Source organism: Anopheles bellator, chromosome 1 (assembly GCF_943735745.2).
Source record: "Anopheles bellator chromosome 1, idAnoBellAS_SP24_06.2, whole genome shotgun sequence".
Lineage (NCBI taxonomy): Eukaryota > Metazoa > Arthropoda > Insecta > Diptera > Culicidae > Anopheles > Anopheles bellator.
The window spans coordinates 6,068,076-6,093,709 of record NC_071285.1 but is presented as its reverse complement, the minus strand read 5'-3'; the positions used below and the strand labels follow the sequence as shown (position 1 = coordinate 6,093,709).

At 52.6% G+C, this 25,634-nt stretch overlaps 11 protein-coding genes across 11 annotated transcripts in view; 6 read left to right on the top strand and 5 right to left on the bottom strand.

The window, feature by feature from the left end:
• The first annotated feature begins 764 nt into the window (after nt 1-764).
• Nucleotides 765-2,348, top strand: LOC131214827 (uncharacterized). The gene is made up of 3 exons (XM_058209189.1): nt 765-960; nt 1,006-1,511; nt 1,587-2,348. Exons 1-3 carry the CDS (start codon nt 765-767, stop codon nt 2,346-2,348), a joined length of 1,464 nt encoding a protein of 487 aa, XP_058065172.1.
• A 120-nt stretch (nt 2,349-2,468) lies between these two features.
• LOC131213918 (equilibrative nucleoside transporter 4) lies at nt 2,469-6,188 on the bottom strand. Its single transcript, XM_058208150.1, has 6 exons — nt 5,539-6,188; nt 4,936-5,090; nt 4,662-4,865; nt 4,384-4,598; nt 4,217-4,314; nt 2,469-4,158 (listed from the first exon to the last, which is right to left on the bottom strand). Exons 1-6 carry the CDS (start codon nt 5,760-5,762, stop codon nt 2,994-2,996), a joined length of 2,061 nt encoding a protein of 686 aa, XP_058064133.1. The 5' UTR covers nt 5,763-6,188; the 3' UTR covers nt 2,469-2,993.
• Nucleotides 6,189-7,315: 1,127 nt separating this feature from the next.
• On the top strand, nt 7,316-9,296 carry LOC131211519 (WW domain-binding protein 2). The gene is made up of 5 exons (XM_058205022.1): nt 7,316-7,411; nt 7,512-7,681; nt 7,891-8,654; nt 8,737-8,822; nt 8,885-9,296. The coding sequence occupies exons 2-5, from the start codon at nt 7,626-7,628 to the stop codon at nt 8,927-8,929; spliced, it is 951 nt and encodes a 316-aa protein (XP_058061005.1). The 5' UTR covers nt 7,316-7,411; nt 7,512-7,625; the 3' UTR covers nt 8,930-9,296.
• Nucleotides 9,297-9,373: 77 nt separating this feature from the next.
• LOC131206392 (probable peroxisomal acyl-coenzyme A oxidase 1) lies at nt 9,374-13,149 on the bottom strand. The gene is made up of 8 exons (XM_058198928.1): nt 12,520-13,149; nt 11,712-11,871; nt 11,350-11,642; nt 10,888-11,293; nt 10,318-10,827; nt 10,000-10,258; nt 9,728-9,928; nt 9,374-9,668 (listed from the first exon to the last, which is right to left on the bottom strand). The coding sequence occupies exons 1-8, from the start codon at nt 12,647-12,649 to the stop codon at nt 9,609-9,611; spliced, it is 2,019 nt and encodes a 672-aa protein (XP_058054911.1). The 5' UTR covers nt 12,650-13,149; the 3' UTR covers nt 9,374-9,608.
• A 269-nt stretch (nt 13,150-13,418) lies between these two features.
• Nucleotides 13,419-17,008, bottom strand: LOC131206522 (probable peroxisomal acyl-coenzyme A oxidase 1). The gene is made up of 9 exons (XM_058199101.1): nt 16,329-17,008; nt 15,752-15,914; nt 15,403-15,695; nt 14,927-15,332; nt 14,510-14,863; nt 14,290-14,445; nt 13,960-14,218; nt 13,686-13,886; nt 13,419-13,611 (listed from the first exon to the last, which is right to left on the bottom strand). The coding sequence occupies exons 1-9, from the start codon at nt 16,450-16,452 to the stop codon at nt 13,552-13,554; spliced, it is 2,016 nt and encodes a 671-aa protein (XP_058055084.1). The 5' UTR covers nt 16,453-17,008; the 3' UTR covers nt 13,419-13,551.
• Nucleotides 17,009-17,208: 200 nt separating this feature from the next.
• On the top strand, nt 17,209-18,418 carry LOC131205945 (anaphase-promoting complex subunit 10). The gene is made up of 2 exons (XM_058198269.1): nt 17,209-17,348; nt 17,419-18,418. The coding sequence occupies exons 1-2, from the start codon at nt 17,240-17,242 to the stop codon at nt 17,865-17,867; spliced, it is 558 nt and encodes a 185-aa protein (XP_058054252.1). The 5' UTR covers nt 17,209-17,239; the 3' UTR covers nt 17,868-18,418.
• Nucleotides 17,897-20,007, bottom strand: LOC131205944 (probable transaldolase). The gene is made up of 3 exons (XM_058198268.1): nt 19,754-20,007; nt 18,939-19,062; nt 17,897-18,872 (listed from the first exon to the last, which is right to left on the bottom strand). Exons 1-3 carry the CDS (start codon nt 19,854-19,856, stop codon nt 18,089-18,091), a joined length of 1,011 nt encoding a protein of 336 aa, XP_058054251.1. The 5' UTR covers nt 19,857-20,007; the 3' UTR covers nt 17,897-18,088.
• A 528-nt stretch (nt 20,008-20,535) lies between these two features.
• On the top strand, nt 20,536-22,844 carry LOC131206748 (coiled-coil domain-containing protein 22 homolog). Its single transcript, XM_058199422.1, has 5 exons — nt 20,536-20,894; nt 20,957-21,128; nt 21,200-21,512; nt 21,612-22,153; nt 22,227-22,844. The coding sequence occupies exons 1-5, from the start codon at nt 20,845-20,847 to the stop codon at nt 22,803-22,805; spliced, it is 1,656 nt and encodes a 551-aa protein (XP_058055405.1). The 5' UTR covers nt 20,536-20,844; the 3' UTR covers nt 22,806-22,844.
• A 99-nt stretch (nt 22,845-22,943) lies between these two features.
• LOC131206749 (large ribosomal subunit protein eL39) lies at nt 22,944-23,530 on the bottom strand. Its single transcript, XM_058199423.1, has 3 exons — nt 23,473-23,530; nt 23,266-23,369; nt 22,944-23,172 (listed from the first exon to the last, which is right to left on the bottom strand). The coding sequence occupies exons 1-3, from the start codon at nt 23,473-23,475 to the stop codon at nt 23,124-23,126; spliced, it is 156 nt and encodes a 51-aa protein (XP_058055406.1). The 5' UTR covers nt 23,476-23,530; the 3' UTR covers nt 22,944-23,123.
• Nucleotides 23,531-23,654: 124 nt separating this feature from the next.
• On the top strand, nt 23,655-25,197 carry LOC131216180 (uncharacterized). Its single transcript, XM_058210599.1, has 2 exons — nt 23,655-24,804; nt 24,864-25,197. The coding sequence occupies exons 1-2, from the start codon at nt 23,713-23,715 to the stop codon at nt 25,134-25,136; spliced, it is 1,365 nt and encodes a 454-aa protein (XP_058066582.1). The 5' UTR covers nt 23,655-23,712; the 3' UTR covers nt 25,137-25,197.
• A 333-nt stretch (nt 25,198-25,530) lies between these two features.
• LOC131214716 (eukaryotic translation initiation factor 2D-like) overlaps nt 25,531-25,634 on the top strand; it is a 1,423-nt gene continuing 1,319 nt past the window's right edge. Inside the window, exon 1 of the mRNA XM_058209085.1 lies at nt 25,531-25,605. Within this exon, the coding sequence (XP_058065068.1) occupies nt 25,531-25,605 (75 nt within the window). The remainder of the gene's footprint in view (nt 25,606-25,634) is intronic.

Genomic DNA, 25,634 nt, shown 5'->3' with positions numbered 1-25,634 from the left:
ATAGAAGGCACAGTTAGCTCGTAGTCATATATTGTGCCAAAGCAAATCGTCGAAACGACGTGTTTTCTACTCTATGGCGATAACCTTTTTGCCAAATCACTAACCTCGTGGATGGCCGGTTTTAGGCTTTCAGCCTATTGTTTTTTAGCATTGCTTTCACCAGTGATCTCGAAACAGTAGACACCGGTAAGGCCCACGTAAGCAACATCCTCGCTCGCCTGGCCAGAGAGAGCCGGACGGAACACAGATGAGTGCCCTAATTTGTATGTAATCCGAACGCATGCCGGGACTGCACAATCTTTCAACAACCTTCAATACCCACCGTTGGTTGGAAAAAACCAGCCCACAACGGTTATCGGCCCGGCCAATGGGGAAATCCCGCACGCGTACCAAAGCACGGAAACCCGATGAAGGTTGTTTGATTCAAACACGGCTGGGTTCGTGTGGACCTCTGCAAAAGAAATTAAACTAGTTTAGAAATAAAATTCCCTTCTCTTCCATTTACGTCGGTAAAATGCACGGGTTGAATGCCTATTGGAGTGCCAAAGAACGCAAAGCACACTTTTGCTAGCACCACTAATTAATAAATAACCATAGCAACCGAACAATACGCTAACTGACAGTTTGATATCGATGCCCCGTCTCAGTGTCAGGCGTTTTCGTGCAGTTTTTGATCAACGCACTCGATGAACGAGGTCAATCGAGGTCCGATCATTTGACACACTGCCCGTTAATCGCGTGTGGCGTGCCGGCGTGGAAGAACCATGAGCCGTGATTTGAGTGACGAAACCTTCCCGGGCGGCAGTCTGCTGATCGGGTTCGACGAGTTAAGTGACGAAATCTCGGTCAGCCCGGAGCTACCGAAGCGTCACCAGCAGGCCGAGTACCAGCAGCGGCCCCACTCGAAGAAGAAGGAGCCCCTTTCCGGCAAAGCGACCGGTGAGTCCGATCGTAGATCAGGTGAAGGTCCGGTGGTTCTGATTCGGTGCGTTCCGTTTCCAACAGACGATGGAAATGGCATGGTGGTGTCTGGCTCGTCCAATAGTTCCAGCGGCCTTTCGTCGCTTTCGACCGAGGGCGACACCCGGAGTGCGTCGAGCGAGCGCGACACGAGCCGCGATCGCACGAAAGCCCCGAAGGAAGAGGATTCGTTCGACCGATCGGCGATCGGTGGCGGAGTGCCACTGAACGACAGGAGCAAGTACCGCCAGATGCGCTCGTTGGATAATCTGCTCGACAACCGGCAACCCGGGAGCGGCTCCGAGCGGCTGAAGACACCGCTAACGCAAAACCGCAAGAAAGGAGGTGATCCGGTGCCGGCCGACAGTGGTCGGAGTGGCGGAAGCAACTGGAGCAGTGCCCAGTATCACCGTCACCGGCACAAGTATGGGCACGTGCAGAGCAAGGTAAAGCAGCAGATCGACCAGCTGAAGCCCGCGAACCAGGACCGGAGGACGTTCGTGCGGCACAAATCGATGCCCGAGACCTACGACGATCAGCCGCAAGTGCAGGTGAGTGTGCAGACGGGCGGACGGGGGATCCCTGATCTATTGTTCAACTCCATTCTCCGTTCTGCCCGCCGACAGGCCGTACCTCTGGTGGAAAAGGATACGAGCGTCGAGACCCTTCGAACGCTGCTGCGCGAGACGAAGCTCCAGGTGAGCAGTCTGGAGCAGCAGCTGGCACTGCGCGACCTGTACCAGAGCAATCTGTTCAGCGAGATGGCCGCTCTAAAGTACAAAAACAGTGCGCTCCGGCTGGAGAACGATAAGCTGGTCGAGCAGGAGCGGTTCCGGGACCAACAGCGGCAACTGCTGCGCCAAACTGAGACGGTCTGCTGCTACGGGAGCCAATCATCCCTTCACAAGGTGCACGCCACCAGCACCGTGGCCTCCCAGACGAGTCCGGCCGGCTTGGCGGAACACGATCACGAGCCGGCCTCTGCGGGGCCCACGGAGCAGGACCGTCGGCGTGCCGCCAGCAGTCCCGCCGATCTTTCGTCCGCCGGACTCCGGAGAAATTCCGATCCATCTGCCAGCGGAATTGCGGCAATCGGTACTACGCACGGTCACTCTGACTCGCCGATCCTGGGTGAGTTTTCGCCTGACTACGAAGAACTGATACCGACCATCGAGCGGAGCGACGTCGGCTCCACCAGCTACCGGCGCGACTTGAGACGGGTTCGCCCGGAAGAGGATCACTCCGATGCGGGCTGCACTCTCGACCGGTCCACCAGCAGCCTTGGGTGCCGCGACTGTCGGCGCAAGCGGAACAAGAGAAAGCGAAAAACGAGACGCCACAAGCTGGCCAGCCTGTTCTGCATCCGTCGCCACGATGAATCGGTCTGAGAGGGGCTCTGCATAACCCCCGGCGCCTTCGGAGCAACAGATTACAGTTAATTATTATAGCGTTTATTTTTTTACATTTTCTACGGTTTTACGTCGGTCACAAATTGTCGCGCCCTCGGATGGGTCGGGCGGTAGTTGTTGCCTCGCTTTATCCCGAACCAAATCGCGGTCCGTTGCACCTTTCCCCACACACATCCATTGTCTGTTTCTTTGGTATTTTGACGCGTTGCGCATCTGTTTCGGTTTGTAGCGTGCCCCTGTGTTCCGTGATCCTAATATCAATCTTACCCCTAGCACCGGCCATGCCCTACAACAACTGCATCGCCCCTACTTCATCTTCCGGTCGCCATTCCTAGCTTTTAGTTTCTACCACGTATCTAGTCCCAGGAGAGTTCAGTCCAAACGGAAACGAGCGGACATGTTCCTGCGTTCTGTGTTCCTGTGGAACCGTCGCCCATTCGCACAGCGATTATGTGTTTCCTCCGCCGCATCCGCCTGAGCCTGAGCGTTCACGGGCGGCCGTGGATGAGAGTAAGAGTCAGGGATTTACTGTAACAGGAGTACAATATACATTCACGTCTTTTCATGTCTTGTTCTAATACTTTGGAGCTGTCCTCGTGCGGGTGGCGCTCGTCGGGGTCGCCCTTACTCGGGGTTCATGGAGGGATCGAGAAGAGAGCTGGTGGCGTTGTAGAGTAGCGTGGCGGCCATCGTCGCCAGTTGGCTGCCCTCGAACGCGCTCGGCGAGCCGGTGGTGGTGCTGGTCAGCATATCGTGCAGCGTGGAAGCGCTCGTGGAGCTGGGGCCGGCGGAAAGCGATGATATGGAGGTGGTCGTGTCCGGGGAGTTACTACTCGCCACTGTGGTACTGCGCAGCACCGCCGCCGTTAGTGTCGTCAGCAAGGTGGCCATGGTGGTGGTGGTGGAGGAGGAGGCCAGTGTGGTGGCGGACGTGCTGGTGCTCTGCTGACCGCCAGTGCTGGTGCCTCCGGTCGCAAACGGATGGCTCGCGTTCAGACCGATCGTGCCCGCCGGTTGGTTGGGCTTCGGCGGTACGAACGGATACTGCGGGCAAGGATTCGGAAGCTGCGGTCCGAGCATCGACTCGAACACGTAGCCCACGAGCGATCCGGCCGTCAGACCGATGTTGTACGAGAGCGTCATCATGTTGCCGGTCACCTCGCGCAACGTGGCCGACACCTTGTCCGGGGCGAGCATCATCGGGAGGCTACCGGCCAACCCGTTGCTGATGCCGAGCGCCGCGGTAAAGATGAATGCGGCCGCTTCGCCCGCAATCACGGGTTGCTCGCGGGGCGAGCAGCACAGCAGAATGAGCGGCACGAGAAGGGCCCGCAGACCGGACATGAGTATGAGCTGCCGGCGGGACCAGCAGTACGGGACCGCCGCCAGGAGCTTCCCGGCCACGTCCGACGCGTTGAACGTGAACATTAGCAGCACCGGCATCCAGGTGCCGAGGTTGCAGGAAATGATCTCCGACTCGATGCCCGGGTAGAGCGACAGGGTGACGCAGTACGCCATGGCGATGCACGCCATGTACGGGTAGATGGCGTGGGCCACCTTCCACCGCGACTCGAGCCCACTGCGGAAGCTACCGAAACGGCCCGAGCTGCAAATGTCCGGCGTCATCACGTGTTCCACCTTGAACGCCACGTTCGGAACGTCGCTGGATCCGACCGGGACGGTCGCAGTGGCCGTTACCGAGCGTGTCCCGTTCGACGTGGACGTCAGGTTCGTCTCCAGCACCGTCTCAATGCTGGCCGTCGGATTGGAGAGATCGTACACGGGATTGCTGGAAGCGGAAGGAGGGGTTAATCTTCACTGCGGTACAGTTTGCGCTGTGGCCGTACCTGAAGCTTAGCGCCGTAGAACCCGGTGGCATGTGAACCGGGGGGCTGGAATCCAGAGTCAGCACCCCGTACCGGTCTCCTCCTTCGAGCGTTTCACTCTGCAAAGAGGGTACAACAAAATCGTAAGCTGCGCGACCTCGTACTCCTTCCGGGCCGCCGTGCCTCACCAGCGTCTGATCGTCGTCCGGTCGCAGGACAATTTTGGCACAAGCCTTCATGTAGTACCGCACAAAGGGTGAGTGGGTCGTGATCGAGTGTAGCACGTAGCTGAACGCAATGTACACGGTCGAGGTGAGGAAAAAGATGGCGGTCGAGGCGCGGTCACTCTTGATCAGTAGCTTCGTCACGACCCGGTTGGAAGAGACCAGGAAGCCGGCCAAACCTGCAACGGAAACAGGCGGGTTACGGGACCCTTCCGGGGGGGACACATACTTTCGGGACATACTTTCGCCCGCCATCACCGCCTGGGTGTACTGCTTCGGTAGCATGCTGGCGAACCCGTAGAAACTCGACTGCTGGATGGTGCAGCCCATGGCGACGAGCGAAACGGCGGCCAGGTTCACCGAGTACGCAGTTTTCGCCGTAAACATGTGCCAGGCCACTTCGCACAGCGCCACAAACACCAGCGTCGTGAAGGACACGGCGTAGCCTGTAAAAGGGTGAGAGACGCAAAGTGAAGGACGGGTTGGAAACATGATGAGCAGCGTGGTGGCACTTACCGAACGCCACGCGAACCCGGAACGGTGCCAACGTAAGAAACACATTGTTCAACAGTACCGTGGCCAGTGCGACGATGATGTAAGTCATCGACATGTCCAGTGCCACCGATTGACCGGGAAACCGGGACTGCCAGTAGTCGGCGGCTATAATAAAGCTGGCGAGGGAAGGTCGAGAAGAAGAGAACCGTTACTCTCGACGACAACCCCTGAGGATTCTGTTATCATTGATTTCGCAGGACAAACAGCTCGATGTTCATTCCTGTTGCTTGCAAACCCATTCACATAGTAGTAGGCCGTCCATTTCCAATTACGTGGTGCGAAGCTGGAATGCTGGTGACAGCCAGCAGCGCAGCCTACTATTGGCTCTCGTCGAGCGAGCCTTAAAATACCCATGATTAGATCCTGATGACCTATTTGGTCGTTGGTCAAACGGTGGAGGTCCCATTCCAGCCCCATTGCCGGTTTCTTCTCGATAGGGGAAAATCAAACAGTCGACTACCTCCCCCGGTACGTGTGCACTCGTCCTGAACGATGTCGTAATGGCTCCAGCAAGTGCAGCTGTACTGAGCGCGCCTTCGCATGCACACGTTCGCCGATACACACCTGTTATAGGGAAGCACGAAGCCGACGCCGGCCGTCATGAGGGCGAAGAACACGAGCCGTCGCCGATCTTTCGGAGGCCCTCCCCCGTCCAGATCGGGACTGTCGGCATTGTCGAAGGTGCGGCGCCCCTCCAGCGGCTCGTAGGATGAGCTGTGGCCACCGCTGGTGCTGCCACTGCCACCCACTCCCCGACCGGTGCTGCCATTTTCCGACGCTTCCATCATCCTGTCTGCTTGTTCCCCACCGTCGTCCTTCCCACACGAGACTGATGGAGTGAGATTCTGATGACCTTTCGGTTGCCCACTTGCACTTGCACCACTGCGATGAGATGTCTGTTTAGCAGTTCCTTTGCCTAGTAAATCACTTCACAAGATCCACTGACGATGAGGGTTTGCTTGAAAACGGTCGCCATTGGCACAAACAGAGACCGACCGACCGACCTAACCGGAGAGCTCAGTCGGCTCAGCCTACTTCGACGCGGGGGGTGAATTGAACTGGAAAAGTTTGCCGATTTCGATTTTCCACCATCATCCCGGCTGCGCTGCGAGTCGTGGCATGCTGCTTCTGCGTCATCACCTGCTCTGTCGGCACACTAAGTTCGAACGTTTTGTTTTCTGTTTCCAACACCTTTGTTGTTTGTTGCTGCTGGGGAGGCGGTAGCCCCGCCAATCGGGCAAGGTTAATATGAAATCGATTTCATTCCCGTGCGGCCGCGTGTTGTCGTTTTTCAGTTTTTCACACTCCCGACCCGGATGACACCCGCTTTTCCTTGTGGCACACCGCACAAACAGCAGCCCCGTGGACCTGTTCCGGAAAACCACTACTGCACGGAGAGATTGTCCCCGCCACCGGGATGGGCAGAGTGCATCTTGATAACGGAATGCTGCAATGCCTTATCCCACCCGCAACCCGGTCAGCTGCCTCTGGCGCACGAGACTGGCCGCTGGCGAACGCGGTGGCATCGGAAAAGCGATGATATTTATGTTTCTGTTTTTCCCAGGTTGGTCCACACACGTCGCGCGAAACACGTCCTGCGCATTGGACCGGCGAGTGTGCGTGAACTCGGCTGGGAGAGAGAGAGCGAAAACGAGAGAGAGAGAGAGAGACATTAATCTCTCAAGGGAAATTTTCTTCCCTTTGGGAACCACACGTTTTTAGCCGATGGTGTGCCGAGCCGGGTTTGATTCAAATTTAAGTCCCGTTTCGGAAAAACAATACCAGAAAATGGACCAAATAAATGGAGCCTTCATTCGTGCAATTACTGAACTGTTCTTCTGCTACCGTCCGCCGGAGAGGGGATTTAAATTTTAAATTTGAAACACAAACAACCATGCACCTCCATCGCCGTAACTGCTATTGGTTTAAGTTACAAAATTTACGAGCTCTACCTTCTACCTTACCGAGCTAACCTTTATTTATGTCTTCCTTTTTTCACCTTTAATTTATCGTTCGCATAGAAAATTCTTTAACCATTCTCTAGGCACTGCTTTATGCGTGAAAAGCATTTTTTGTTGTTGTGATAATACCGCGAGCGTCTCTGATTGATTTACACGTTCCTTTAAAAAGAACATCATCAGTAGAACAGCCTACGGGCTCAGGAAAACCGGGAAAACCTAAGCATAGCTGGCCCAAAATGTATCGTAACGGTCAAAATGAAACAGCCGCCGGTGCCGGCGATGCGCAAAATAGCCGCCCGAGTGACGGCGGCTGGCAAACAGCGGCCCAATCAAGCACTCCTCTGACGTGTTTTTGTGTATGGTTTATTTGCGTTTTGCTCGTTACCATCACTGATCGGCAAAGACTCTGCGCACAATTTGCATGTTAATTTACTTACGGAACTTGCTGAAAAGTGCTGCATACTCGCGTGAGAAAGGTGAGGGAAGAAAAAGTGAACGCTAGACCCTAGGGGCCGTGAGGCTGCCCACGCGAGTAAGCGAGAGAAAGTGACAATAACAAACGCTACGTTTCATCAGCGCCAGAAGTGACTCATCATCCGTTCGCACTCATCGGCAGCCAGATAACAGGAGAGCAAACGTTGTAACTATCGGCGTAGTTTCCGCGAAAGTTTCGTCCACGGTGCCGAGAAGATGTCCCTCAACACCGCACACGCCAACAATGGCGTTCTGATACACGCGGGCGAAGGGTAAGTTCTGTTTTACGAGGCTTGCGGGGCGGGTTAATGGGTAATCCCCGCAAAGCCCTTCGATGGTGAATTGTCCCGTGACACTGTCGGCGAATGTTCCGGATGGTTTCGGCCGCTCGGGGCATTTGCGCAGTAACGGTTCGTGGTGGACTTTTTGGAATTGACATTCATTTTTTGTGTTTTGACCCCATCCCGCGTCCGACTGGCAGCATCCTGATCTTCAGCGATCATGTGACGATCGAGTTTACCGGCCACGACAATCCGTCGATGAAGGGCAGCAAGCAGGGCCGCGTCTACCTAACGACGCACCGGGTCATCTACAACGGGAAGCACGAAAGCGAAGCGCTCCGTTCGTTCAGCATGCCGTTCGTGTCGATGCGCGAGGTGGAGGTGGAACAGCCCGTGTTCGGGGCCAACTACATTAAGGGCAAGGTAACGGCGCAGCAGAACGGCAACTGGACGGGAGAGGCCAAGTTTAAGCTGGTTTTCAAGCACGGTGGTGCGATCGATTTCGGCCAAGCGATGCTCCGGGCGGCGTCGATGGCTCAGCGCAACGCCGGCAATGCACCACCCCCGCCGTACACTCCGCCGGGTGGTGCCTGGTACGCGGCCCCACCGCCCGCTTACACTCCCAATCCGTACAACTATGGCTGGGTGCCGGGGGCGAGCGTTTTCCCGGAGCAACCGCAACCCAACACCATCTATATGCACGACAGTCCGCCACCGTATCCGGGGATTGTGATGAACGCGGGGGCCGGTGGTTACCCGCAATCGGCCACCGGCTACCAGTATCCGCCGCAGTATCCACCACAGTACCCGATGCAACCGGCCCCACCCGGTGGCTCTCCGGCGATGGGTGCAGCCGGTTTCACCGCCGGACCGGGTGCCGGCTACCCGAACGGACACGTACCGCAACCTGGTCCATCGAACGGCGCGATGGGCTTCTCGGTACCACCACAAGCACCGCCAGCGAGTGAGTTCCCCCGACGAAGACCGACTTCGCAATGAAACGGTTCTCGAAGTGATCGCTCCATCTTGCTTTCCGAAACTTTCAGACTCCAAGGAAGCGGAAGCGGCCCAGAGTGCTTACTACGATCCCAACAGGCCGCAGACGGCTTACGTGCCGCCTCCAGCATATTACGTAAGTTTGCGCCATGTGCTGTTGTGTGCCGATTAACCGTAACCCACCGTTGCTTTCCACAGGAACCGCCACCAAGCTACAGTTCGCTGAACAAAAAGGAACAGTAACCAGTGGCACCTGGATGGGTCTGCGGCTAGCGTCGCGTACGATTTGTTTCTTGTATCTGTTCCGAGTGCGTTGTTTGTGCGTTTGTTCGCCGGTTCTTTGCCGCCACCGCAATCGTGCTTTTTGCCTCATTCGTTGTTTGTTACACTTATTCTGCTATTTGTTAGTCGTGCACGAGAGACGCCCTATCACTGGCAGGGGATGGCGATCGCGATCGCGTTCCGTGTTTTGATGGGGGAGCTGGGTAGCCTAGAGGGGTGGCATGGTATTATACACGGATGCATTCCGAAACGCAAGCGCAACGCCTCAATGTTTAATCACCACTGTAAAATTCAATCGAATAAAATATAACACAAAACTACCGCTCTATCCGTAGCGAAGCGTCCGGCGTTCGATAGTTCGACTACAGAAAGAAAACAAAGCATTTTCAACACAACAGGAGCTGTTCGTGCCATAGATTGTGATGCAATTTTGTTATTGGACGTTTAACATCTTTTTTTTAGTAAAATGGAGGTATATACGATATTTGTGTATAAAACATCTCTTATTGTATAAACGTAAAGAAAATTCAACTATCACCAGGAATTGTAGAATCGTTTCTTCGTCAACGGCCCGTTACTGTCTCGCCGTTATCCCGCACGCTAAGAAAGGCCTCAAGCTTGTTAGTCCTTGTCGTCGGTTTTAGAGGCTGGACTTCATGAACGGTTTCAAGTACATGTGGAATGACTGGTTTACTGGTTCCTAAAAATGTGGAAGCATATTACGGACAACTGACGTGGACTGAAGCGCGCAGCACGCACCTGATTCAGGGGGCTCTTCTTGGCCTCCTCGTACAGCCGCTCGTACACGTTGCCATCGTGCGCTCCAAGTGGCGATCCCAGCACGTCGTCCGGAATGTCGAACGAATCCACAATACCGACCGCATTCGGGCGCAACTCCGCCAGGCTAGCCTCCAGCTTCGCCTGCAGCCGATTGATGTCACTTTCCGAAATCGTCGTAAACTATACTCGGGCGAAACGCAGATCATAAAAAAACGGCCCCCCGAGCTGCAGGCACACCTTCCGAAACTTACGCGCAACAAATCGCCAAGTGCCTTCAGCGCTTCATCGTACGCGTACAGATGGTAGATGGTGCGCAAAACTTGGCCCACTTCCGGCGAAACCGTTTCGCAACCCTTCTCGATCATCTCGTAGCCAGACTGCACCAGGAACGCCCGGCAATGCGCGTCCGCCGTTCGTGCCAGCTCAATCGACGTCTGGTTGGTTGCCTCTTCCAGTGTGGCACCCCCTTTCTGGCGCTTCTCAATGTGCTCCGCGGCCAGGCGCAGTTTGCTAAAAGCAATTGCCAATCAGTATGCATCATACTTATCCATAGAACATCGAACCATTACCCGGCGGCAACCGTTTGGAGCGCGCGAATGATACCCCCGATGGAGTCGTCCCAGTCGACGCGGCGATTGTTGTTGGCCAAAAACCGTCCCAAATACTGCACGGTCGGAACCAGTTCCTGTTTGCGTTGGGCCTGCTGCCACGCCTTCAGCAAATATCTTGCCGTTTGCAGCAACAGAACCGTGTTTTCGCCCTCGTACGTACAGGCGGCGGTCACCATTCCGTAGGTGCCGTAGAAGTTTGAGCAGGTCATGTAGCCGTGTCCACCGCACGCCAAACGGCACACTTCCACACCGGCAGCAGCGTCCGCCGTGGTGATCGCTTTGAGGCAGCAAGCGATCGCGTGGAGCTCCGGCAGGCGCTCTAGATCACCCTTGTCCAGCTCGGATGTGACCGCATTGTACATCTCCCACAGGTTGTCCGACGTTAGCTTGAAGACGATCGCTTTGGCAATGGCCGGGAACAGTTTGTACTGCTGTGTCAGGTGGTCGATCACTTGCACTTCCGGCTGGCTGAAAAGTTACAGACGGCATTAACCACAGACTGCAGACGGAGATCTCACTCATACTCACTCTGGGTTAATGTGGCTTTGACGACGAACGGCCGAATAGCGGACGGCAATGGTTACCGCCTTCGAAAGATAGGCCGCCATATCGCGACAGATAACAACCCGCACGAACATCATCGTTCCGTAGGTGAGGGCCTGGGACGGTGGCTTCACGAACGTGCCGTCCTCCATCAGCTTGGCGTTTTTCATCAGCATGTTCTTGCGTGGAATGCGAACTTGATCGAATCCCAGGAAACCGTTATTGACACCGTTCATGCCGAGCTTATTTCCGATCTCGCCGATCGTGATGCCCTTCAGTGGCATGTGCGTATCCTCATCGCGCAGCTGCACAATAAAGGGCTGAATTCCGTGACAGTTGCCCTTCGAAAAGAGTTGCGCCATCACCACACAGTAGTTTGCCGTGTGGGCCACTGAAAGGAAAGGGATTAGTTTAAAATCTAATCCCACCGCATGCATCCATTCTTACATCCTCCCGGCCACCATTTGTAGGCCGTCAGTGTCGGCGAGTGGAGCACAAACTCCTTCGTCTGCTCGTCGTACGTGGCCGTCGTTTCCAAGCCTCGCAGGAACGTTCCGTGGCCAAGCTCGGTTTGGGCGTACGTGCCGATCACCTCACAGTTCCAGGCACGGCCGAACCATTCCGCCTGCTGTTCGGGCGTTCCGTGACCGAGAATGGCAGGTAGAAACATGACGTAGTGCACGGTAAGTGGGTTACCTTGCTTCAAAATTCCCGTCCCGAGCAATCCACCGAGCAGCGCACTGTCGTTGAAAGCAATGGAAAGGAAACAAATTAACTCAAGAAGGATCGCGCGAATAGCTGGCTCTTACGAATAGTTGTCGACACCATCCTGGCCCATCTCTTGTAGCCTTCGCACCTTCTTGAAGGCTACCGTTGCCTTACGGACCGATTCCTCGTACAGCTCCTTGTGGGAAAGGAAGTGCAGCGGCACCTTCTCCTGCAGCTCCGGGTCATTTAGAAAGAAGTCCTCTGTTGGAGTACGAAAGCATACGAAAGCCGTTTTGTTATTATTTCATTCGGTTGAAACCACCTTTGGGGCTCTCTGTTACATAGTTTTACAGTTAAGATCCTTGGCCGTATTATTCAATCTCGTCGTTACAGCAAAGGGTCACCAAGGGTTAGCATTGTTCGAGACTACGCATGTTCTCGTTAATGCTGGACTATGTCGCTCTTTAGGTTCAGTGATAACGTGTTGCACTGCGAAAGGGCGGCCACCGCACGGGTTAGTTGCAAAATAACGATGACTTGCGTTTCCCACCTAGCGGCCGGCGATTAGCGGGGACTATTAGTGATATCTACCAGGCAGGGCCAAAGATAGGACCTTAGCCGTTCGACCTTTGGATTTAAGAAGAGAATCAAGACCAAAGAGCGAAGCTGGAGCTGGCTGGTAACGTTCAAAATTGGAACGAATTCAGATTTCGAACCAAACTCAAAACGCATCTAGTAACCACAGAGGGGCAAACGATCGCCACGTGCCAACGACCGGTTTCGATGTTCAAACATTAAACACAAAACAAGTAGCCTCGGCGAGCGGCGCACTTTACGCATTACGCTTGTCCCACTTTTCCCCCGGATGGCCTTCGCCATCGGTAGGCGCGCGCTTGGAGCATCACTTACCGCGGAACCGTTTCTCCTTCAGCTTCGTTTCACCCCCCACCCACCAGAGGGTGAACTCCTCGTTGTTGAAGGTGCACTTGTCCCGCTCGGCCTGCAGGTCTTTGTTCACGGTTTCACTGCTGGACGGCATTGCTGAAGAAGCTGGTCTTTGGACCTCCTAATGAATGTTTAGGACCGACTCGGGAGGGCACTAGCTGCGAACTGTGGCCTATTTCGGAGGCACTGGGCCACGGAACCTCCGTCCAATCGTATCAATCAGGTACCCGCGGTCCGAAACTGGTTGATTAACGCGACCGATAGCGAGGCGAGATAGCGTCGCGGGGCTAACCTTTGGAGCGTTATAATTACGCTCTCTCTCGAGCTACGCGAAGTTTACCACATCCGCCCTGCCTTGGGGGGCATGAGATTTGCAATACGGGTCCTGTTTTTCTCACGGCGTCGCACTCGGCGGGGAAGGAACTTTAAAGTTTGTCCTCAAAAAATGTACAGTACACGACGGTGAACGACTATCTGTGTGTCCAGTGCGTCGATAGGGCCGATAAGCGAACGTTCCCCGATTTTTACTTATCTCCAGCAGCACCAGCGACTACGTCTTCGCGTTGACGCAACCGATTCAACTGCTCCCCAACACGCGCCACAGTTGCTCCCAGTGAGTGGCCAGAGCAACGCAACCAATACGTCGAAACCGCATCCCCCACCCAACTCGGTGGCGGTGGCCACATCGCGCGAAACACTATTTTGTGTTTGTGCTTTGTTTTTGTTTACAATTCCATCGACAGCGTCGGCGATAGCGACATCTAGCGTTAGGCGGTAGAAACAACTGACGCGGGCTGAAACTTAAAATATGATCGTTTCTTCTGCGATAGAGCAAATGAAAGGACCGAATATTAATTGGGAGTCAAATTGTAGAAACATATTGTATTTCAGTTATAAACATTGCATAACATTTTCCATAACCAAAGAAACCAGATAACATACGATTAGCACCAGCATAAAGGAACCCCGCACAGGATAAAGAACGATAGATATTAATTACAAGCTCGAACGCATGAATGGCTTCAGGTACAGGTGGAATGATTTGTTAACCGGTTCCTGGATGGAAGACGAAATAAGTTAAAACAACATCAAACAGCAACGTCACCCCGGCTTGGGCACAGATTACGCACCTGGTTCAGAGGACTTTTCTTGGCCTCTTCGTACAGCTTCTCATAGACGTTACCATCGTGCGCTCCAAGTGGCGATCCCAGCAACATATCCGGAATGGCAAACGAATCGACGATGCTGACCGCGTTCGGGCGAATCGACAGCAGCGTTTGCTCCAGCTTTGCCTGCAGACGATTGATGTCGCTTTCGCTGATCGATGTGAACTGCGAGGGGAAAAGGCGTACGTTTTTGGGAACACAGAAAATGATACTCCCGGTTTTGGTTAAGATTCCTTACCCGAACTAAGCTAGCAAGCATATCGAGTGCCTCGTTATACGCGTACAGTTCTCCGATCGTACGCATCACCTTCGCCAGCGGGGCCGACACGGTTTGGCACAGTTTCTCGATCATCTCGTACCCGGACTGCACCAAGAAGGCACGGCAGTGAACTTCGGCAGTTTGAGTCAACTCAAGGCCAGTCAAATTGACCGCTTCCTCGTGCGTGTAGCCAGCCTTTTTGCGCTGCTCGATGTGCTCGTAGGCCAGTCGCAGTTTGCTGTAGACCAGAAATCAGGCGAAATTATCAATCGGGCATTTGTAATTAGACAATCGAGAGTTATAACGTACGCTGCGGCTACGGTTTGCAGGGCCTTGATTATCCCCGGTACGGAATCGGTCCACGGGTGGCGGTTGTTTTTACTTTGAATAAAGTTCGCCAAGTATTGCACGGTCGGGACAAGGGGCTGCCCTTTGATAGCCTGATTCCAAACCTTCACCAGGTATCTGGAGGGAAGAATCAAGCGAAATTGCAGAAACAAGGCAAGAGAAACAAGATACGCCATCGTACCTGGCCGTTTGCAGGAGCAGCACCGTATTCTCGCCTTCGTAGGTGCAGGCGGCAGTGACGAACCCGTACGTGTTGTAGAAATTGGCGCAGGTCATGTAGCCGTGGCCACCGCACGCCATGCGGCATGTTTCAACAGCCGTCGCTGTATCGGCTGTGGTAACCACCTTCAGGCAGCATGCAATGGCATGCAATTCAGGGAGTCGCTCCAGTTTACCCTCATCCAGCTCAGCCGTCACCTGGGTGTACATTTGCCACAGGTTCTCCGATGTTAGCTTGAAAACGATACTCTTGGCGATCGCTGGGAACAGCTTGTATTGCTGTGTCAAGTGATCGATTACCTGCACCTCCGGTTGACTGCAACGGAACGTAACGCTTAGTGGATACTTTAGAACCCTCACCATTCCTCCGAACGCTTACTCTGGGTTGATTTGACTCTGGCGACGGACGCACGAGTATCGCACTGCTATGGTTGCCATTTTGGCCAGATGGAACGCCATATCGCGACAGATGACAACCCGCACGAACATCATCGTTCCGTAGGTGAGGGCCTGGGACGGTGGCTTCACGAACGTGCCGTCCGCTAACAGTTTGGCGTTCTTCATCAGCATGTTCTTGCGTGGAATGCGAACATGATCGAATCCCAAAAAGCCGTTGTTGACACTGTTCATTCCCAGTTTGTTGCCGATCTCGCCGATCGTAATGCCCTTCAGTGGCATGTGCGTTTCCTCGTCGCGCAGCTGCACAATAAAGGGCTGAATTCCGTGACAGTTGCCCTTCGAAAAGAGTTGCGCCATCACCACACAGTAGTTTGCCGTATGGGCCACTGAAAGAAAGCAGGCCAATTTATAATTCGTCACCTTTCTATCAATCCCTTTGCGCCCCCCGATACTTACAGCCGCCTGGCCACCATTTGTATGAGCTCAATGTGGGGCTCTCGAGCACGAACTCTTGAGTGCGTTCGTCGTATGTGGCCGTCGTTTCCAGGCCGCGCAAAAATGTACCGTGCCCAAGCTCGGTCTGCGCGTACGTACCAATGATCTGGCATTTGAGCGAACGCGGAAGCCATTCCGCTTGCTGTTCGGGCGAACCATGGCCCAGTATTGCCGGCACAAACATCGCAAAGTGGACGCCCATCGGATTGCCCTGGCGAATGATGCCATTGCCCAGCAGTCCGCCGAGGGTTGCCCTGGAAGTAAGGAATCTTTTCATCACAGAACCACATTTGCTAGCACTGAAACATACATATAGTTTGATGGGTCTCCATTGCCTCGGTCCTCGTGGAATCGTCGCACCTTCCGGAATATGACTGTCGCCTGGCGAATGGTTTCTTCATACAGTTCCTTGTGCGAGAGGAAGTGGGTTGGAGTGCTGTTTTGGAATTCTGGATCGCTTTCGAGGAATTTTTCTAGATCATAAAGAAAAACCGTGATAAAATTCAAAGATCGTACATCACATTGGACGATAAATGTCCCTAGACTACGGACGAAAGATTAGACTTATGAAACCTGGAAGACTGGCCTCTCTCTTTGCTGTAAACGTAATCTAATAATTTACGTCCGTTTTCCTTTTTTCGTTGCACTTATCTGCCAGCGTGAGTTGGCGTAATTTTGCGGGCCTACGTGTTGGACCCCCTTGGCCGAACCGAAATAAAGTGATAACATTGTTTGATTGGGCACTATCTGGTGCGTTAATTTTTGCAGCCCTCACCCGATAAGCCCTCACCCATTAGAAATCTCCAAAAAAGAATTTGAATTGCAGATTGTGCCGGTGGAACCAATTACGGCTTAATGAAATAAATTACAACTTGACCGGTATTCACCTAGATCTAATTTCTCCTTCAGCTTCTCCTTGCCACCGACCCACCAGAGGGTAAACTCATTCTTGTCGAAGCTACACTTATCGCGCTCAGCCTGCAGATCCTTGTTCACGGGTGATCCTGGCATCTTGAAGGCGCACTCCACTTATGTGTTTACGGAAACGCGGGCAATGCACTCAATCAACAAACCGCTTGCGTAACCGTACCGACGACGATCGCGGTTTAGCATACGAAAGTGGACGCGCGGCGGAAGTTCTTCCGCAAACAAGAAACGATTCGCTCGTCGCAACCGGTCGCTGCGAACTGAACTGTTTGGTGGCGTGCGAAAGCCTCTGCAACGACGGTGTTTAGCCGCTTATCTGCCCTCCCCTGAGGAGGGGTCACCGGGAGGACTTTGCCCGTTGGTGGGACATTTTTTTTCGTGCGAATCACCACCCTCAGGGATGCAACAAATATCAATGCAATTAACTCAGATCAATTTTGTTACATTTTTTCATCGGAAGGAAATAGCAGTAGTAATAAAGCGTAAAAACTTGTGCAGTTTCAATAGGACACAAAACAAAAACCGGACTAACAACACATAAACAACAACACTTAACTGTGCAAAACGTGGAATTTCAGTCTTTTCTTGCGACGGTTGTAATCTAAACTCTACTGAGGTCAAAGAATGTGTGGTCCTCCATTTCCACCAACTTAAAATTACGCGTACGATCACCAAACACGAAACTGCTAATCCATGTTTACAAAAATTTACAAGTTCGATTCGATCGATCAACGCACTGGCTGCGTTGACATGCTTCGTCCTAGCAGTACGCAGCCAATCGGCAAATTGTTTGACAGCATTGTTTGGTGTAAACAATTGGTGTTATTTTGCTGTTGGCCGATTTCGTTGATTACTACTCAGCTCCTTCGAAATGAGCGTTAAAATGGGTGCAAACGTGTGTCCCGTGACCGAAGAAAGGTCGGGCAATGTGCGCGAAGTCGGTAGCCAGGCCGTGTGGAGCTTGTCGTCCTGTAAACCTGGTACGTCACCGTTTGCTCCGACCGCTTTCCTAGAAGTGCACGATTCCCTTCTGTTCTTTTGATTCATCAGGCTTTGGAGTAGATCAGCTGCGCGACAATTCGATGGAAACGTACTGGCAGTCGGATGGGCAGCTGCCGCACCTAGTGAACATTCAGTTTCACCGCAAGACGACCGTGAGCCAGATCTACCTCTACTCCGACTACAAGCTGGACGAAAGCTACACACCGAGCCGGATATCGATCCGGTGCGGCACCCACTTTAACGATCTACAGGAAATCGAAGTGGTCGATCTGTGTGAACCGTGCGGCTGGGTGTGCATTCCGATCAAGGAGATGCAGGACATTCCGATATGTACGTTCATGATACAGATTGCCGTGATAAGCAATCATCAGAATGGTCGCGACACTCACATGCGACAGATCCGGATTCATTCACCCACCGAAGGCACCCACTACCCGTTGGAACAGTACGGGCCGTTTAGTACGATTGAATTTCAACAGTTTCGCACGATACGATAGGGAAGCCAGGCACACCGACGCTATCGACATTTGTACAAACGGAGAAGAAGTCGAATTTATTTCACAAATACAAAACATACAGTCAACAGCTCCAAAAAAGCACGCACGTTATTCGGCCGGTGCTTGCCGGTGGAAGAGATTGGCGGGTTCTCTTAAGCACTGTGCCGCTGCTTGCCTGTTAAACAGTGTGTGCGGCGGGCCTGCCACGGTTTCCGCAGGCTTTACTCTGCCGCTTCAATCAAACCACGCAGCATCGTTTCCAACTTTCGACCATCGGCAGCAAACTTGCGAATACCGTCCGCAAGCTTATCACTCGACATCTGGTCCTCGTTCAGCATCCAGCGGAACGTGGCCTCGTCCATCTGAATCTTTGCCAGCTTCGAAGCTTTTGCCGCATCCGCATCCAGATACCGCTTGACCGGTTCCGTGCTCTTCTCCAGGTCTCCGAGCAGTTTCGGGCTGATCGTGAGCAAATCGCACCCGGCCAGAGCCATAATTTCGCCCACGTTACGGAACGAAGCGCCCATCACGACGGTTTTGTAACCAAACTTTTTGTAGTAATTGTAGATCTTGGTCACCGACACGACGCCCGGGTCCGCTTCGGGAGCGAACGATTTCTGATCGGTGTTGGACACATACCAATCGAGAATGCGGCCCACGAAGGGAGAAATCAGTGTTACGCCCGCCTCGGCACAGGCCACGGCCTGGGCGAACGAGAACAGCAGCGTCAGGTTGCAGTGAATGTTGTGGTCCTTCTCCAGGACGCTGGCCGCCTGAATGCCCTCCCAGGTCGAGGCAAGCTTAATCAGCACCCGGTCCCGCTTGATACCCTGCTCTTCGTACAGTGCGATCAGCTTGAGGGCTTTCGCGATCGAGGCTTCCTTGTTGAAGGAAAGACGCGCATCGATTTCAGTCGACACACGGCCCGGCACGAGCTTCAGGATTTCGCATCCGAACAGTACGAACAGCATGTCGGCCGCTTCCGAAACCTTTTCGTCCGCCGTGCTACAGTGATTGAGGAGAAAAACTATCAATGACTTATGCCGCCCCAGGTTTGCAGCTAACACTTACGCTCCCGCCTTTTGGCCGTGTTTGATGGCCTTATCGATGAGGTGCTGGTACTGGTCCATGCCAGCAGCGGACAAAATCAGCGAAGGGTTAGTCGTGGCATCGGTCGGTTTGTACGTTTTCATGGCTGCGAACGGGACGGAAAGAGAAAATCATGAGAATATGAGGCAAGAAAGAGGGACACACTTCAGTAACGTTTGGCGGTTTGACGTCAACAACCTTCGCTGGGGTCGCCCATCGCGTACATCGTGCAGGTGAAAGGGAACCACCGTTTGACCTCTACGGTTCAAACGGGCCATGTGATCAACGATCAAACGGAGCACAAAAGCAATCCGACAGCAACCGAACCGTTTCAAGTGGAATTTCTCCTAAAAAACAGCCGTACGCTATCGCAGGGAACTGTTTTCTTTTTCGGTTCCTTTTTCTATCGAACACTGCCGCCGCTTGATAATCGGATGACATCGCGCACGTAGCACCGCGTGTTGGCGCCTTCGGCCGATTGTGTCGCTTCAACAAACATGGTGTTACGGCGGGGAATGAAAAGGCAAATAAAATCAAGTAGAAAGAACAACACACCGAGTAGCTCCAAGCTGTGCCTTGCCATTTCCTACAATCCGGTTCGAATGTGGTCGTAATGTACTTGTTTCACCTTTAAGCGGTCACCTTCAAGCGCACTGAGCCTCAGTTTTAATCGACGGTCGCGTTATCGTTAACAACTCTTCTATTATGCGTCTCCAGGACGACAATATGGTTATCGATTGGTCAGGATTCGTGGCCAAACGGAACTTTTCAGGAAACACAAAAATCTGACTACATACCCTCGAAGTCACCGGTGTCGGCCACGATGGTGGTAAGCTGCTTCAATTGTTCCAAACTCGATGCCATCTTCGTTTTTTTCGTCTGCGGTTCAGCGCTGCTCATTGTCGACTGGCGGAGTTGCAAACCGGATGAAGGAGCCGAGTTGGGCAGAGGCAAGGACAAAACAAAACGAGTGCGTTACGGTGGGGCGCGAACCTCGATTATCTCTGTCCCGTTCCTTTCGGCGATCGTCGGTGAAGTGTGAAGCGCGACGCGATGACTTGCGGCCGCGAATTCCATACAAACTCCGGCATTTTTTCGCTGTTTGCCAAGCGCAGGTTTCGCGGTGTGCGTTTTGTCTTCCAGCGCAATCACTCCGATTTTTGCGCGACATCTGGTGGTCAGAAGCTCGGAGAAAAATTCGAATTTTTCTCAGTGAAAATCGCGCAAACGATCAAATATTGAACTAAATAGTGCTTTATTAATAGTTACACTGGACTTCATTTATACTATTTAATCACTGGTTCACCAATCAAGTTTTACCTTTCCAATAAAATGGTTTTCGTTGGACGTGACTATTAGAAGTTCCCCTTCATACAATGATCCACTGGCTGCTTCGAATATTTTGGAAAACAATTAGAATAGGACACTAATTTTGCATCGAACCAATTAATCGCCTAGTAGGCGCCTCGGGTCACTGACTTTCGCAGGCTCTGTGAGTGTTGGGGCACCAATGTTTACAATCAGCAGAGCTGTCAAAAAGTCGTGACGCCAGACTTGTGGGTCTTCGCGGCCACAAAAAGTTACAATCATCTCGTCCTGGCCTCTTCGGTGCAAAATGTATGCAGCATCTTTCCCTTCGCCGGCGAACAGGTTTTCGTGCGTAAAATAGTACCACTCGCCTGTTGTGTATGGAGTGCGAGAGGCAGTTCCGGTTTTGGATGCCTTCCGCTTAGAGCAGGTTTCTTGCGCATCGCCACACACACCGTCACCGCGGCCCTTGTTTACGGCCCACTTAGAGCCAATTGTCCGGCACTGCGATAAGAACCGAATTGAAGATTAATCTCATTGTGAGCTTTGGAGGAAGGAGCCCGCAGCGCCCGAGCGTAGAATGGACGATATTGATAATATAATTCTACACTCGCTACGCCAGATAGAGTGGTAAGTGCAGTATTTATTCCAAAACGGCCCGTACAAATTCTGTAATCCTACCCTTTGATCAGCGATCTGGATGAGGATATACAGGGATTGGACCAGTTCACGCCTGCCATTTTAGTGCGAACGGTTTCGAAATGTTTGCTGCTTATCGATCCGTCGCTAGATTTGCCAACGTCCTTACCACCGGGCATGGCCCAACGGTTCACCGTAACGGCCCGGCTTGCCGAGGCCTGCACGGTAAGTAGTTCCTCGCGCCGTTTGGCTGCAAGTGTGGTTCACTTTATCATGTCTTTCGGTTCATTTCACAGGCCATCGGCTACCGACGAGACATTGGCTACCAAACGTTTCTCTACTCGAACGTGGCCGAAGTGAGGCGAGTTTTTATGTTTCTCATCGAGCAGCTACCGAAGGAGTCGGGTGACTCGGCCACACCGGAGGCGCCGTTTGATCGGGTGACCGATCTGGAGCATCGTATCCTGGAATCGATGCGTGAACAAATGCGTAGCTCGTGGTCGGGACGGTACTACTCACCGCTCGATCTGCGCAAAACGGGAGCAGTTTGGGGCCCCGCCCGTGCTAGATCGACCATTCCTTTCGTGACGCAAAGTGATGTTACAGCCGGTAAGAACTCGCCAAGGACGTCTAAAGTGCGGTTTAGTTACAAATCAAACTTAATTCTTCGTATGTTTCCATCTTTCGTATACGCGGCGCTGAGCACAGAGGTCAAAGAGTACTGGTTGCGCCACAGTGGCCTTTGGGGGGACGCAGTGGACGAGGTGGATCGTGGACTGCCGGCGGATACCAGTACTTCATCGTCGTTGGATCCCATCTCGAAGCTGCAGGCTTATTACGCTCAAAACAAAGCGAAAACTCCGATTACAGAGGACGAGGAAGTCGTCCTCGGGGCATGCGAAACATCCACGGCAAGTCAACGGGTGCAGCTCGACGAGGAAATGCAGCAGCTTCGCGCCTTACTCGCTGAAACGCAAAGCGAATCACAAACGGTACGCGCATCCGGTGAAGTGGTTCGCGGTGAAGCGAAAGCTATCGAGCAGACCGTCGAACGGTTGAAGGAGGAAAAGAAGGTCAAAGAACGGACGCACATACTGCTCGAGAATCCGGAGGTGAATGTGGCCAAACTCGAGTCAATAATAGCGGCCGCGGGCGAGAAGATGAAAAAACTTCAAAGCCAATGGGAAGCACACCGGGCACCGTTGGTGGCAACGTTGGAGGAGCACCGGGCGAAGAACTCCGACAGTGTGGTGCGTGGGCTAGCCGTTTGATGAAACGATACATTGTATATTGAAACTTTTTCTTTCATTTCACCCACGGCAGAGTAAATCACAGAAGGTGCAGGAACAAATTGACTCGGCGCGGCGCAAGTCCGAGGAGGTGATCGTCGATCTGCAAACGAAAAGTGCACTCCATGCACGCCTGGTTCAGCAGTACGAAAAGATCGGCAAAACGGTCAGCCGCACGGCGTACACGGGGCGGATTCTCGAGATAATCGGCAACATTCGCAAGCAGAAGACGGACATTGATAAGATTCTGCACGACACGCGCAGTTTGCAGAAGGAGATTAACGCCACCACCGGACAGCTCGATCGCCAGTTCACGGTGACGGATGATTTGATCTATCGGAACGCCAAACGGGACGAGTTTACGAAGCGGGCCTACATTTTGTTGGTGGCTCTGCACACCGAGTGCAGCGAACTCGTTGCCCTGGTGCAGGAAACCGGTGCCATCAAGCGCGAGGTGCGCGAGCTGGAAGATCAAATCGAAAGCGAAAAGGACCGCAACCTGGTGGCCAATCTGGCGCAGATCGAGCAGGATCTCGGGGAAATGCAACGGGAAAGCCGACGGTTGGAAGAGGCACTTCGACAGTACGAAGCTATGGGCCGGAATGGATGCTAAATTGGGGCTACCGCGAAGCGAAAGAAAATAAATGTGATATACTCCCACTTTACCGCGTGTCGTGACACTGTTCCGGGAAGGGATTCTCGACAGAGCAAAGCATTCCACACAGACACGGGCACATTTTAGACGGTTGAAGGTTTCATTGAACTGAATTTATTCAATCTTTCTTCCATGAAATGGAACGAATCGGGAGGCTATTGTTGAAACACCGTAACAAATCCGTAACGAACAGATGGACCGCTTGAGCGTGGGTATCGAGACCGCCATTTGCTTGCAAACGGTTGCCACGGAGGTAAACAAATCGACGAATCCCGCTTACAGCTTCAGCTTGGTGCGTCTCCAGTGGCGGCGCTTAGCGTTGTATCTGTGGCAAACAGAAAATAGGAAATAGATTATCACAACCTAGGCAAGGGTTCGTTTTATGGGCATTTTAGCGCACACGGGCGGAGCCACTTACCGGATGGTGTTGTTGGTGCGCATACGGATCCATTGCGGAATGGGTCTGTTTTGCTTCAGCTTCTTAGCAAGCTTCTGCTTAATACGGAACGTTTTGTGGGCCGACTGTGAACGAAAAACAGTAAATGCGTTTAACACCTCTTTACTTCTGTAGGATAAACGGAAAATTTTGATAATTTTCCACAAAAATGCTCAATTTCTCACTAACCATTTCGATCCAAGTGTGTCTGCTTCGAGACCAATGACGGAAAAGAGACCGACAGTTCGCCGGAAGTAGCGAAACGCAGCATTGATCCGGTGATATAAACGCGTTGTGACAGCCGGCAAGTGTGCGTTTCTGCGGAACACGAAACGCACCCCATCTTCGAGCTGTCACCGATATCAAAACAAAAACAGAACCGGTGCAATTTTCACGATCTGGTTGGATAATTGGTTTGTCCAGGGTGCGATGCTGAAATTATTTGTTCAACATCAGCGTCGCCTTGTTGGCGGGCTTTCGCTGGCCAGGCGAACGTTCCTTTCGGAGGCGTACCAGTGTCGGGAAGCGTGGAACGCACGCTTGGCGACACCCATCCTCGCGAAAGTTGACCTGGACACGCTCTACTACGACCTGGAGCAGAGATTTCAACAGCGCAACAAAATATCAGCCATCGATATCGACATCTACGCGAACAAGCTGGTCGATGAGACACACGTCGACGAGATTGCCGATCTGCTGTACAAGTTCCGTCTCACGGAGGAAACGTCGAACACCCTCGACTCGACACACCATGCATTGGTGCGCAACTATCTCGAGCACCGGTGCTACGGACAACTGATCGAGGTCCTCAACAACCGGCTAGGTTATGGCATCTTTCTCGACAACTACTCTGCCAACCTTACCTTGGATCACTTGATCAAAGGGCAGGAATTCCGGCATGCAGCCCGCATCGCAACGTTGCTTGCTCTGCAGGAAGATTTTTCCAATCCCATCACCCGCTCACTGTCGCTGTACGGTTGCTATCGTTACGTCAAAACCCCGGATGCGGAACACTTCGACGATCTGGCACCGGTCGAAGCACCGGTTGGCGATCAAATGGAGGGACAGAAAAAGAAGAAAAAAGACGAAATTAAAATTAGGGTGAAGTATTTGCGCAACGAATTCTTCGACGATCACTTCGATCTTAAGGACAGTCAGTTGCTCCTTGGAAAAACGTTTATCGAACTGAGCCGTCGTTACGGTGGAGTTAGTAACTTGATCGGAGCCAGCTGTGAACTGCTTGGGTTGGCTTTGTACCGTAAGTACGATCTCGGTGTAGAGTTTGTGGCAAACCTTGCCGGTAAGGAGGTCAACAGCGAAGTTCTACAAATTGTGCGAGGTGTGCTTGAGAAAGAGACAAATAAGGACGACGAAAAACGAACCGCCTTCTCCGACGCGATCGACAAAATTGAATCAAGTGGGTGCAAGCTGAACAAAGAAAGTTTCGAAAAGCTCATCTTGGAGCTGGTTCACAAGAGCGTGGCTGAAAACGAATCGTTACAAATTGAAACACAAAAGAAGGTACTATTTCATACTGCCATATCTCGCCCACCATGGATCTAAAACATACGTTTTTCCAGGTTTACAGCGATTGGTGTGCATTAAGGCAGCAACGTTTGGATGAAGAGCTGGGACGGTTACAGCGTGCAAAGCGCTTGAAAGAAATCGAACAGATGTCGGTTGAGTTGGAAAAGGAGGAACAGAAGCTGTGGTTCTTTGAGAATGAGGATAAGCTTGATCTGGAGATCGATAGCAAACGTGTCTTTTATCCGAAACGTTGGTTTGGCAAAAAGAAGAAGCCACGCACGGTTGATGTAGATTACGTTCCACCGGAGGTACGAAAGCGGAATTAGTGCCGTGCTCAAATATATATGATGTGGAGTTGCGCAGTGCTGTAGTATACAATAAATTCAATAAAACTTATTTTAAGTATATGTCTTGTACACAAATCTTGACTTTTCTTTTCTGATTTTTCTTGACTTTGACTGAATGACTTTTCAGTTAAATTTACCCCAATTTAACGGTAAAAGGTGAGTAAATTACGGCCACCGTTAAAGAAAGAATTACGGCCATCTTGAAAAGGTGTTCTTTCGGTGGTGGTGCTATTGTCATCATTTCGCAAACTGTCAAAACTCACGACCAAAACAAAACACCGTTCCGTGGATCGCATTCGAGGCCTTGCTTCGTGCCCATTTTTTGTCCGGAAATTCGTGATTGTCGCACGAGCGGCGAGGCAAGGCTTTGAAAATGTTTATCAAACCGTTCAAGGTAAAGTCGAACATTCTCGTCACCGGCTCGGAGAAGAAGCGCCTCCGGCAGCGGGTGATGGCCCAGTTCAATCGGACGGATGG